This window comes from Diadema antillarum, unplaced genomic scaffold (assembly GCF_040938485.1).
Source record: "Diadema antillarum isolate AM-2024a unplaced genomic scaffold, OU_Dant_1.0 scf00000182, whole genome shotgun sequence".
Classification (NCBI taxonomy): Eukaryota; Metazoa; Echinodermata; class Echinoidea; order Diadematoida; family Diadematidae; genus Diadema; species Diadema antillarum.
In genome coordinates this window covers 17,344-31,719 of record NW_027271071.1, presented here as the reverse complement: position 1 = coordinate 31,719, position 14,376 = coordinate 17,344, and the positions used below count along the sequence as shown (strand labels likewise).

Sequence of the window (14,376 nt, the reverse complement as noted above, 5' to 3'; positions counted from 1 at the left end):
CTGCAAAAACAACAAAGTACTAAAATTCGAACGAGATTACTGGCATTAATTCTTACCATCGTATGGAAATGCTCATACGCAGAGACTAACGAGACTTGGCGGGAAATCCTAGACACAAATCTAGCCGTGTCGTGTCGCGTGAAGCAACGCTGTCTGCAAGTCACCACGCTTCACCTGGGTAGCTTCGCCTTCCTGCTGGAGGGGTCAGGGGTCACAGGCAAGACGATGCAGATGGCCGTCTTCATGAAGCCAAGCACGAGTCAGGACACCTTGTCTGCTAACGTTTATCTCTTCAATAACATGAGCAGTGACTCCGTCTGGACGGTAAGACTATCGCTTCTTGATCAAGGCCCTACCGTCAAACTTCACAAGCACCCTTTCTCTTCCTATTTCTCCATTATGTCCCTTAGTTGGTTGCTTACCAAACCCCTCTTATCAGAACTCTGTTAACCATAAAGAAAGTTTGGTTCTTGGTAGTGGTAGGAAGGACACAGCCATGAGATGCGTCTGTTTTTCTGGGTTCCATGATATTTTGCTCCTGCGAAAATTGCTCCCATGAAATATCTGCAGGCTAACATGGCTAAGACAAACATAAATTCTACCCTCAAATATAACCATGATCCTACAGTAATCCTAATCGTCACATCAAAACTAAACCTAGAACCCTATCACAACCCTAATCCAAACCCTCAGTCCTTGAAGAAGACCGGAGCAATTGTCGCAGGAGCAAATGTCATGTCACCGTTTTTCTGGTCATTTGAAAGGGGCAGTATTCTTTGTTTTTACCCGTACTATTGCATACTATTGTCAAATCATTTCTGTGTCTTTTTGATATAATTAAAAATAACTTTTAGTCTCAGAATTGGAATTCAGTTTGTTACATTAAAGTCTGCACTTCACTGAGATAAATACATAATGTTGATCGTCCTTTTGTTATACAGTAATGACATCCATGGGCGTAGTGCGGCGTGGTTTACATCAGTTTAGGGGCATAAAGTGACTCTAACTTGATTGTTCATTGCAGCCTGGCTTCCGTTGTTCACAACTATATAGCGGGCCGTAATATGATATCTCTGCATTCTTTTTTTTTTCTCTTGTGTTGGACAGTGTGGCATAAAAAGTAATCCTGATATTCCCTGGAGTCTCGGACCCTCCTTATCGGAAATATCGACTTCTATAGGAACATTTTGTCTTTGACTCGGGAGATATCATTCCTATATAGCCAAGGTAGTAGGTCCCTATATATATGACAATGACCCCCACCTCCTTTGAGGCCAGATGACAACATATTAATACGCTTTTGTTTCGCCTCTTAAACATTTAATTATCACACAGGATATTGAAGAGAAGGAGGGTAACAACAACGCCATATTGAGTGACGTCAGCACAAGTTTTTCTGTACTAACCGGAAGTAGTGACCTGTCACTAGAGATCCATTCCCTGGATGGCTTAGGGCTCCCAGAAGACCAGCCCCGCACCGTGGTAATATTCCGTTCTCTTTCTCGAGACAGGCCGAGAAATCGTAAACGGCAAAATAAGATTCTTCACGCAAGGGATTCTTTTTTTTTTTAATCCAGTAGGATCATCAGATTTTCGAGTAAACCGAAAGCAAGAATGTGCTAATCATCAGAATAACAATCTGAAGCGTTTACTTGTTGTTTACCCTTTTAGTGCCAAGGACTTTGGACAGTGTGTCCAAGGTTGTGGGCTTTACTGTTGCAATTGCTCTCGAAGCACAGAAAGGGTTCAATATTAACCATAGTCGTAATATAACACTCAAAAAGGAACGCTAGGATAGTTTAAGACAAACATAGGTAAAGACACCCAACAAGGATAGCAAAGGATAAGTAAAGATTATCTCTCAAAGAGAACGGCACATTGAAACAAATGAACGAGGTTTAGAAGGGAAAATTGTTCTGAAGGCTATTGTTTCGACTAAACAGTCACTTGTATGAGATGTCACGTGTTCTTTTTCTTCAGCCAATCAACCCCAAGGATCTCTGGCAGAACTCTTTCGTTCAGTTCCGGCTTAAGTTCAACATCACGTCCAACTCGGGTAAAGCCAGCGTCACTTTCCACAATGGGGAGGGTCGTGAGGACGTCCTTTTTAGTTACCTTTCGGAGGTAAGCAAAACGTGTTCCTGACTATCTAGTGCTAGTAGTAACATTATCAACTCATTTAGTACTGTAAACAAATATAACACCACCCAAGCTCTCATTGGTATCATAAGGAAATGGCCATCAGCCAGTTGACCTTACGCAGTGTTAATGGCAGTAATTTAATGCCTGATTCATATCATCTGTCCTTAGAAGTATGTCCCCTTTCTATGTAGCATTCCACACTCTCGTCTCGGGGAACTCTTCAGTCGATCAAAAGCTGCCCCACTAAGTAGAATGTGAAAATGCTCAACAGTTAGCACGATATCATAAAGATCTTCGTTCATTTTTTCCCGAGGAAGATTATCTTTTGCTAACGTAATTGGTATCATCATTGGTTGACTTTTGTAATGGAAATGCATGCTTGATTAAGAATCAGTGCTGGGGCAGAGGATCGCACGCATATGGAGTTGTGTATTATATTTTGCTGAGGCGTCAGGACCAGACGCAACAGAAGGAGGAGGGTATGAGGGAGGTGGCAAGGAACAGCAGAGGCAGTGGGGTCAGTTTCCATCCTAGACGGTTCTGCTAGGGTAGGTCTTTTTAAAAGCCCATTTGTGGGACAAAACTGAACGCTTGTGAAGCTTATATAGCCCTCAAACAAAAGGTTATTTAAGACAAAAGCAATCTAGTTTGAATAAAGGAATGTAAAATTGGAAGATCTAGGGTTGAGTGTAATATAGAATGCCTAGGGTCCCTCCCCCACCCCCGAAAATTTCCTGCATACGCCTTTGATACTATTCACTGTACTGAAATTTTCTCTGGCTTGCATGTGCTCGTGTGTTGCATCACGTCTGACGGGAATGCATGCGTAGGAAGCCCTTGTTTTGTTGACAGTTGTCTTATGAAAAGATGATATAGATCCTAATCAAACGATCAGTTACTTAAGAGGTATCACGCAACCAGTCTGAAAAACCAGCTTTGCTTTTCACCGGAGGTTATTATAGCATGATAGTGACCGGTACTGTTGATGGCTCGTCCGCGCTCTACTGTATTGTCCGTGTGTGTTGTTTGTATGTGGTTCGTTTAGCTTGGATCTGGTGCTGGCCTGGGAATCTTGTTGAAATAAATGAACCATTAGACATTAAACCTGTGTGAAAAATCTTGATAAACAATCCAGGCAAATATTACACCGGTCATGAGTTTGATTTATAGCACCATGTTTTGCCTAATTTGCACAAGACAATAATTCTACAATAATGATACATGTATATGACCTTTGTCTTGATCTATCTGTCTTGTCAAATTTGGTAAAGAATCTCAGCTGACTTCATGAACATACAGTTAAAGGTAGAAATCATACGTCTTGCAGCGAGTAAATCATTTCCTTTATTGTTAAGGTACTTTTTCTTCTGCTCTTGGCGTAAGAGTAATCATGGTAACATAATTACTACACTAGGGGGAGGGAGGGTACTGAAAAGCCACTACCATTGATACATCCATATGGAGAAACTGGGTGAAGATGCTTCTCGCGATGGTTGTGGAACATGTGAACACGATCGAAGTTTGTTATCCACACTGGTGAAAACTGCATGAATAGCCAGATGCATGATTCACTCTGTAGCTTTGAATGTCATCTGGGCAATTCCACGTTACTCACGTTACACTTTTTTTAGGTGTCTCTGCATATTGTAATTGTCATATTTGTTGTACCGGAAGGTTTGACATGCTCTCTGTTCTACAATAGATGCACAAGTCCTTAGTCTACCATGCAATATTAATAGAATTTTACCAACCACACCCATACCGGAAATAAAGACAAAATACTTTCGTTACTCACGTTACATTTTTTAGGACGACATAAAAAGCCAACATGCCTTTACTCAAAAAGTGTCCTCATACTGGGTAGTATTTCAAATAACTGTTGTATGATTTATATAACTCATGTTGTGGTACTCTAATATAAGGGGTCAAAATTTTGGAAATATTTGACAGCAATAGCAAAATCATCGTTACTCACGTTACACGTTACTCACGTTACACATTAGCTCATAATCACTACCACATAACTGACCATAAGAATTAGCTGGAAACTGAATGCTTTTGATGTATTCAACCTTTACAGATATTTTGTCCCTAAAATAAAATAATATTGGCACTCTTTCATACTTTTCCTACTGTCATACGGTCATATATTCCACATATTTTACTTTTCAGAATCCAAGTAACCACTATAAACTGAATGCAAGAAAATATAAAGGAGTAGACACTAGTTCTTGCTCTGAAATAAAATATTCTCCTTCTATTCCCTTTCACAGGAACTTAAATGTAAGTAGTTTTAATCATGAGTGAAGCACTTGATTTAATGAATTGTAAACTACTTTAGAAATAACATACAGTACATGTCTACAAATTACATCCAGCTACTGTTACCAGTGTGGACTTTCCACTCTATGTCAGGGCTGCCAACTCTCGTGCAACTAGCATGAGACTCATGCAATTCATCAAATTTTAACTAACTCTGATAAAAGAATTCTCACACTTAACCCCCAAAACAGTATGTAAAAAAAAAGTAATGTCCCTAAAATTCCTGATTATCTTAACATGCAATATGCCAAGGCCCAAACTTTCGAGATTTTCCCACAGGCACACTTTCTCTATGGCATGTCTTGAAATCTTTACTAGATAGAGTATGCACCAAATGCACCAGTTAAAATGCAAAATTCACTGCAGTGGAAATAGGGGAGGGGGGACACCCCCCTTCCACACCATCCCCAAACCCCCTACCCACCACTGTCACTTCGCTTAGTCGCTTGCTTACTCACACTTCACTCCAAACTCTCACTCTAGTCTGGCAGCCCTGCTATGTACAGTCTATGTATACAGTGAACCACCTCTTAACCTAAAAATATTCTTGTATCTTCTGGTAGTGGTGAATTCTAACTTTGAGTAAGTCATTGTAGTTAAGCAATTGTCATTATTTTGGGTTGATAATCCCAAAGAATAATGTATAAAGAACTGTAACACTAACTATTCTTGTAAATGTCTTAAACACACATGTATGTGTATTTACCAGCTGACAGAATATGATTATTGTTAACCCCCCCCCCCAAAAAAAAGGCATTGTAAAAAGACACAATGCCAGCTCTTGCTCAAAGTTACATCAGATATATACAGATTTTTATTAATCTATTATGCTTACAATTCATTTGTAAATTGTATCGAGATGCAACATTACATTTCCATCTGTCTTATGATTGCTCCACTAACCAATTACCAAAATTTTACAAGTTACAACCTTAAGCGTTAAAAAAAGATCAAGCTGGCTCTACAAAGGATTTAAAGTTATCCATAGCTGATATCTGAAAAGATATGTGATGTAAGGCTTAGAACTTAACAAGAAAAAAACTTATAATGTGCACGATAATTGGCCACATCTGGTTTGTCTAGTTTGCCAATCAAGCTTTTCTTTGGATAGCAAGTGTGTTTAGCCTATTAGATAACAACTAATTCAAGCAAGGTTATGTAAGGTTATTTACAAGACCATACTCTCTTTATGCTGCCTCAGTTTACTCAAGTCACAACAAAAGATATTTGCTGTCATTGGTGTAGAAATATATTTGTATTTCGTGATTTTTTTTTGTCGTTACTCACGTTACACCCTTGTTACTCACGTTACATTGTTACTCACGTTACAATTTTTGAACCTCTCTCATTATAATACAATTGCATGTACACAACCCTTTCACCATTTTTCATATTAGGTAGAGGCAGTATGAAGAGAATTTCCATTGGCACATTTTAAATCCAAGGGAATATTAAGATATGAAACTATTTCAGTATTTTCGTTACTCACGTTACATTAGTTTTAGCAATTTGGCAATATGCATTCTACCAGTTCATGGGAATACGGATCATTTTTTCCTTACTGACAACTACTAACTAATACCCAATACATCATAAAAATCAACAAATCAATTACTTACCATTCTTTTATATTCTATGGATTCAACTCAAACATTCATGTACATTTTCAATGTAGTTCTCAATGAAAATGTAATTTGACTTTAAAGTGTAATATTTGCCATTCTGGAGGTATATTAGTGTAAAAAATGACTGTTCCACATGCCCAGACGTATACTAAACAAAATAAAATAGGTGGCAAGTTTCAACATAGCAATTTATTTTTTCACCCCATGACACCCATCTCATGGAATTGCCCATCTCACAAAGCATGTGGAATGAATACCCTGTAGCATCTCAGACTTAATTGATACCCTGTTTGTTGTGCATCATGTGCATGATGTTGAATGTATGTCTTGTTACGTAGGAGCATGGGCACTACATCACGTTTGACGAGGAGTTCATCCGCAGAATGGAATCGCCTCAGTCCCCCTCCCACCCTCTCGTTCCAGGCGAGGATCCCTACCGTCATCTTGACTTTTACCCGCCACCCGCCCGCCACTCGTCGGAACGCGGCGCGGCGAAAAGGCAGCAGACCCTGCGACGCCAACGCGTGTCCTTCCTCCTCCGATCCCGCCTGTCGCCGATGTCCCGCACCACGCCGCGCTGTCTGCGCAGATCCAGCTCTCAGGGCGAGACGTCGTCCACCGCGACGACGAGCGAAACGTCGGGCAGCAGCAGCGATAGCAGCACCGGCAGCATCCCATGTCAGTTGAAGGAGGATTTGAGCGTGATGTTGGACGACTACGCGGCGTATGGCAACGATTGGTCGATGCTGGCCAACTACGTCGGGCTGGAGCACCTTATGCACAGGTTTCTGAACAGCAGGCACCCCACCATCACTGTCCTGACTTACTGTGAGAGACTAAATATATCACTGCAGTACCTGGAGCAGGCTATGAGGGACATTGACCGCCAAGACGCCGCCAGCCTCATCAAGAGCTACATCGCCAGGACGGACGGCACTGGAGACAGAGATGAGGACCACCATCTCTGAGGAGAGGGTGGCCAACCAGCCAGATATCGGGAGGCATGCCATCAAACAAACGACTCAAGATTCATGAAATCAGAAACACGCACGGAGAGAGTAAAACTAGAGGATGAATTGAGACCTGAACGATAGCAGATCGTGTTAAACGGAGGTGTAGGTTTAAACTGATGACTGGTAAAAGTATCAATTGATTGCTATGGCGACGATGGTACATGGCGATACCATGTCAAAGCTCCGTAGATACATTAATTCTTTTATATCCCTGTAGAGATCTATAAGAATTCTTTGGCTGGATAGATTAAAAGTGGTTATTATATTTTTCACACTGTAACTTTCATCGATCTGCTCTTTCGTGTCTTTTGTAAGAGATCTTTACTATGTGAAATTATCATGACAGTTATCTTTGCAGAATACCCGTCTGTGTCCGATGTGTAACAATGATTATAGATGTGATTTGGAATAGAAGTACAATTTGATAATCTAGTCTTTAATCGCCAGGTCTCTATAAAACAGATTTTGCTTATCTCAACAGTAGCTGTTATTTTCTCATCTACTTCTCCTTACAAGGTGCGCGTCTCCTTCCCGTTGTTGTTTTTCCCCCGCAACCACTTTGAGTGTTTCCCCAGAACCTTTCAATGATCAAGACAGACGACAACTCAACCTAAAATCCTGCTGGCGGGATAAGGTATTACGACAGCAAATCGTGTCAAGTTTAAGAGTATCCCAAGGCACAAAGATTTTTGTTTTAAGGGTCAAACTTTTGCAAGGAAAGGAACAGGGTTTATGGCATTCTGTGGTAATGTTTGAATGAAGTTGGACGCTGGCGCAACATTGTATTTTTGAGAAGAGTTATATGCGCATGACTCGTATTTACAATTGGTGACAAAGATTTATCATTTCTTTTTAAATTCGTGCGGAAGAGGACCATCTTGTTCAATGAATATTTGTATGATAGTTATGTTTACATCTTATTTTGATGAGCCTGGATTGGTGGAGGGGTGTTTCTGGGTGGAAGTTACGGAATTTAGCGGCCACCATTTTACCGATGTGCTCAGCACGTGCGAGCTGCACAAAGTAGGCCTACAGGCTATAGTGTAGAGACAATATGCTCTGTTAAAATGCGTGGACTATTCTGATCACCGTGTCTGGTTATAGAAGGAACAGTCCAGTGATATAGAATAGAATAGTATTCCATGGTTTTAAGTGTCTAGATGACTTAAGTGTTCCTTATCTTAAAGATTCGTTTAGATTTATTTCGTAGAACTATACGCCCTTTGTTCGAATGAAAATCTTTCATTACCCAAGCCCTAGACTAAATACTGTAAAAGAGTATTTATGTACAGGGGAACATACAGCTACAATGATTTACCACCAGGATGCAAATTTTGTTCAAGTTCACGCACTTTCAACAAAGTGATAAATTATATTATTCCCACGTTTCTGTGATTATTCAACAAAATAGATCCATATTTTTCATCAATGACTGACCAATCCGCAGCATTTTTTTCCTTCAAATTTACCAATGGTAGGTGGGTGGGGGTGGGGGCGGGGCTAGAGGAGTAGTGTTTATATTCATTTTTGTTGCACGTAGGCCTACTCTCTGCTTTTGATGATTATCGATGCATGTTGTTTGCTGAAATTTAGTTTTTTTAATGTATAATGTTGCTGTTCATACGGTTTTCCTGGACCCCTCGGCAGAACAGCAGTGTCTTGTAGGCACAGCTGAGCAGGACGATTCAGCAGAATTCTAGTTAATACTGTTTCAAATAGAGGGCAACGGTAAGCATACCATAAGGTGTCCGTGGGAGGAGCAAGTTTATAGCTTGAAATTGCCTCCCGGGCGAGCAATAACAAGACAGTCTAATGATTTGCTTGCACTTTCTTGAATTGATCAACGGTACGTATCGTATGTCATTGCATATCGCTTATTTTTGAACCCCATGGAAGAATAGATCTATCCCATCGGCATGTACATAATTGGCTATATCCACCGTGACGCTTTATAGCACCACACATTCTGAGACATGTTAGTGTTCTCTTGATTGTTTATGTTACGTCTATCTGTGTACAATACACTGTATCTTCATTTTGTATTTGATTTTGTAGTGTTACGGAAACAGACAGCCAAAGGCGCTATATTTCTTTAAAGACTGGTTCAGTTTGATTCATGCTATTTTCAAGAATAATTGTAGTAAACCATGATACCAGGTGATAACTAACATGCATTTCATGTTTGTTTGTTTTTCTTTGAAGGCGTCATGTAAAATCAGTGGGTATACAGTTAGAGAAAGAGTACGTTAAGGAACTCGTCAAGCCAACTTCAGTATGTATCTAAATATTACAAAACAAAGTTTGTTGATATTTGATATTACGTGAATGGGAAATGTGTATTAAGCGTTGCCAGCAGTAAAGCATGGATTGAATGGAATATAATGTTGTTGAAAACGTCAAGGAGACCTAAAGTCTAGTGTTTCCGTAATGTAGGTAGTGATAACCATTATTGTCTCCCTAAGGTGATATCCAAAGATATATTATGTATATATATTTTGCATTGACCAAAAAGAAGAGATAACGACATTTATCCTTTATGACCGACAATGATATATAGCATTTCCTGAATTGTCTTTTTTTTAAAGAATTCGATTGAATGATTTTTTTCCTTCTCATGTCATTCAGTGATATTTGGCCTATTTCGGCCTGGCAACATGGTATACTATACAGAATGTGAGATGCGACTACACAAGACTCAGTCTGCATTGCTTCATGCTTTATAAGTATTACATTCCTCTGTCACATAATTCTGACTGACATCCATTTGATATATCTGTGTACATTTTGATTGTTTTATATATTCGAGAGAGATAATATTCTAATGGCAGTATGGTATACTCCCATGTAATTTCTTATTTCATTTGCAGAGACCTACAACTTCTTAACTTCCTAGAGTTTCTGAACGTAAGTACAAAGAAAAAAAAAACCCAGAAAAATAAGTGTAAAAAAAAAATGATCTGTCAATTACATGAAAACGGAATCAGTATTCTTCCAAGAGGGTGAATTGCGTGATATTCTTCTATTGTATCATTATCATAATTATCATTTATTTTTTTTGTAATCAGCCCTTGTGATTAAGTATCTATGCTCGATCATCCCGTAGTATTATACGTACTTGTGAAGGTGGTGGGAAAACTTGGTCCTTAAGGTAGACCAACATGATTCTCCTACTTTTTAGATGTAATGAATCAAACAACTCATACTTGCCATTTCAAGAAAAGTACTCTTCATCCGCATACATTCATGTGTATATCGGTTTACTGGCGGCATACAATGTATTGCGAAAGTTAAATACTTGCGTGTCTGCGTTTCCTTCCTGTTTACCATAGTGTGAGGATGTATAGGTTAACGCATTACGACAATGCATACATAACTGCGTGTGTGTGTGTGTGGGGGGTGCGTCGGTGCGTACGTCCGTGTTTGCGCTTGTTTTACCCATAGATATTCTAATCCTGTAAAATCTCTTTGGTTTTACCCTCTGTATTACGTCATTATATTTTTGATATTAGTACTGTATTTGGAGTCACCTCTTCCTACAGTTTAACGAGAAATTCTCATGGCTAGGTATATGTGTACTATGTCTGTAGGCACAGTCACGCTGCTAAGACGGCAAAGATTAAAAGTCTTTTTAGAAGATCATTAGCGTACGCATGTGTGTGTGTGTGTGTGTGTGAGTGTGTGTGTGTTTGGAAGTACATGTAATTGGCAAAAATTAGCAGTCTTTAGAAGATCATTACCGTACGCACGTGTCTGTGTGTGTGTGTGTGTGTGCGTGTGTGCGTGTGTGTGTGTGTGTGTGCGTGTGTGCGTGTGTGCGTGTGTGTGTTTGGAAATACATGTAATTATCATAAAGTCATATAAAACTGGGTGGGCTGGGAAATGCGGCGTAGTTTTGAGAAATGCTTTTTCGTTAGTTTCCATTCTATCACATCCTAAGTGATGAAATACAATATACGTCTCTCTCTCTCTCGCCCTCTCTCAAACATACACACACACGAACATACATAAGTGCATAGAGAGTAGGCCTATATATCAGTATCTGCAAAATAAGGCAAAATACGAGTCGCAAATGTGTCCATCACTCGTAAAAATACTTTATTTACAGCCTCTACGAGTACAAAAGAACACAATTCCGTACAAGTAGACTGTCTCCATACATGGTATAAAGTTGCGTCTTGTTCCTCCTTTCTTTTGGTTACAAAAAAAAAAAAGGGAAAACCCCCAAAATAGAATAATAGCAAGGCAAGTATCGCGAGATGGAGGTTACAAAGCCAGATTCCAAAACATAAAATTATTATGACGAGTTTTACCATTAACCGTATTCTTGTCCAATGTGTACTAGTTTTACCATGAGATGTATCGTTAGTAGCATTTGATAATTTAAAAAAAAAGGAAAAAAAAGTGAGCTTTCTTTAGTAAATATACCAGACCTCCTTTCACAGTTCTTCCATATTTTCGTCACCCTGTCTTTGAAGGGGGGAATCCTCTACCTTGATATCACATGTCAACAGAGCTCATCTATCCTTTTGGCAGGAAGAAATAAAAGCTTGGTGTACGAGTCATCTTTTTCGCCTCGGTGAGCCTATGATTTAACGCTTGTTTCCTTCAGTCAATCATCGGCACTATGCACATGATGGCTACAGTGCACTAGCTTTGGGGAGTTGATCCAGCAAATAATTAATTTCAAAAGCACAGATGAGTGAATACAGACAGCTTAATGCTTGAACACGATACCCACAAAATCAATATCTGGTATGAAAAAAGACCCCCCAAAACCAAAAGGAATAATCATTGAGGCTACATGGCTGCTAGGACATACGATGTCTTGTTGACTTTTTCCTGGTCTTTGGAGATCTGATTGACTTGAACCTGACTGACCTGTTACTAAACCACAGGTCACCAGCCTGCAATGACAGGATATGATCCCAAAGGGCTTTTCCCTGAAGGACGGATAACTCTATGTATGCAAAAGACCTAGGTAGCAATCTGTGACCTTCTCTAATTGACATCTTCGGCATTTGATGTAAAACCTTCAGCATACAAGATTGCACTAATATAGAAATAAATAGGCGTGTCATAGGTGGTGTTAAAAAACAGGACAAGAAAATATAGAAGAGTCAACAGAAATTAAAAACACGACAAAAAGGAAGATAACCACATGCACAAATCTATAAAAATGTATCCACAAAGGAGACAATTTTTCTCGGCTGTTGGAAAATCTATGTAGCATTAACATTTGGGAGAAAAACTGTCTCCTTTGAAGGAGCAATAACAGAAACAGCTTGGAGAGACAAGTTGGTGAGAACACTGGTAGGAATTAAAAAAACAACAACTAAACCATCAAACACTAATATGGAGTGGTAAACTCCGGACAAGGATGATAAAATTGATAAAAGCAAGAAGAAAGGGAGAACATGAATGAGGGGGAAAAAAGGAAATATGGAGATGAGAATGAGTTGAGGAGACAGAGAAATGGGGGAGAATAAGATAAAGAAATGGAAAGGGAATTCAGCAATTGTTTATGTTGATGATTCAGCGTGATAAAATAAAGACAAAAATAATCAAGTGATGATACATCGAGTACACAGGCATGCAAAAAGAGAAGAAAAAGAAATATTAGTGCTCTGCCTATGGACTCCCAAATATATAGCTTTGCTGTCCATGTTAATGCTAAACCAAGAACACTCCCTCAATATACCAGAGACTTAATTATTTGCACATTCTGACCAATCTCTACAGGACCAATACAAAAAAGAGAAGCTCGATAAAAAGTAGAAGTAAAACATTACATCTTGCGTGCTTTACAAAATAATACATTTGGTACGTCAGACTTGAAAATATGCTAACATCTTACCGGGGTAAAAGTCAATAACAAAGAAATAAGAAAGAAAGAAATGAAACATGCTAAGGAATCTTGAATACCACCCCCAGCCCGACAGTGTACATAAGAAAGAAAAATTTTATTCTAATAGGAAATAAGACCAAACTTGGTCTGTTCTGGCCAACAAACTGCTCCCAGTTTACTCCTCCCAGCATTCTCCCAGCATACTCCCTGCAGACCCTCTCTCTGTCATAAATCAGCTTTAAAATGCCTTCGACAACTTTTGTTGCTTTACCACAGGCAACAAGCCATGACAATTTTGAAACGACAAGTGAAATGCGAGGGTCTGTTCCGTGATTTTGCGAGGTGGCATCTATTTCTGCCGTCTCCCTGACTTATGCAGCACCCTGCAATGTGACATACAGAGATACAGCGGACACAACAGGCTGCAGACACTGGCAGCAACTAAGACTCGTGTGTGAGTTGCATATTCCATTTGACACTCATCAGATTCAATAAATATCCAAATTGGACAACAACAAAAAAAGAAGTTTGCAATAAAAGGGGTACAAAAAGACCATCCAACAAGATCGATTCTGCTTCTCAGCATTTCATATTTATGTGCAAATAAGTTAGCTATATACTGAGATACTTACAATTCTGAGTCTCCCAAAAAAGCAACAAGTATAAACTATATGTACACTTGTCGATGACCGACACCACTTTCTCGTATCAAAGAAACATACAGGAAGCACTCGAACAGTATTGTAGTGAAAGGTAGTAGACAGACATGACACAGAGGGCAGTATTTCTGCTCCCATTTTGGTAGAAAAGAAGCGTGTCTCCATGGTAACTGCCATCAGTTACAATCTGCAATGCAAGACAGCCGCTAGTGTGTGCAGGTTTCACAAAAAAACGCATCTGCCCTCCTGCTTAAGTACTTAGCACCATCTTGATAAATTTATGCACAGCGACGGTGGGCGGTTCCATGCACAATATTTTTTTCTTTTGCTTTTTTTTTTTCGTCTTCAGACAAAACAACAGCCAATTTGTGTTTCATCGCCATTTGCTCCAGTACATGACTTTCGGACTCACTCTCAGATCTGATGAGCTACAAACCTCATTTAACAATCAAACTTGCTGAAGAAGAGATCCTGGATTCTGAATCCATTTTTCCTCTCGTCAGCAATACTGATCCACCTCCCTCACTCTTGTTATCAGTGTCTGCTCTCCTAGTACTGATTTGGGCAAAAACGTGGCATCTCAACAAAGTTGCACGGTTCAGAAATTGAACAGTTTGTCTAAATGGAACAGCAAAGTGAGCAACCAACATAGAATGCAAGTTGAAAAAGGACACAGTGTTTGTCCGCTGCTATCGTCTTAAAAAACGAAAAAAAAAAAATCAAACTTAACATTGCACTTCTTTGTCTTACTTTAACATGCCAACTCTGAA

General features: G+C 39.4%; 1 protein-coding gene across 1 annotated transcript in view; it reads left to right on the top strand.

Annotated features, from left to right (window-relative positions):
- LOC139723163 (uncharacterized) overlaps window positions 1-7,057 on the top strand; it is a 47,375-nt gene extending 40,318 nt beyond the window's left edge. Inside the window, exons 11-14 of the mRNA XM_071634424.1 lie at window positions 83-324; window positions 1,336-1,482; window positions 1,981-2,124; window positions 6,428-7,057. Coding sequence (XP_071490525.1) covers window positions 83-324; window positions 1,336-1,482; window positions 1,981-2,124; window positions 6,428-7,057 — 1,163 coding nt within the window. The remainder of the gene's footprint in view (window positions 1-82; window positions 325-1,335; window positions 1,483-1,980; window positions 2,125-6,427) is intronic.
- Window positions 7,058-14,376: the final 7,319 nt, after the last annotated feature.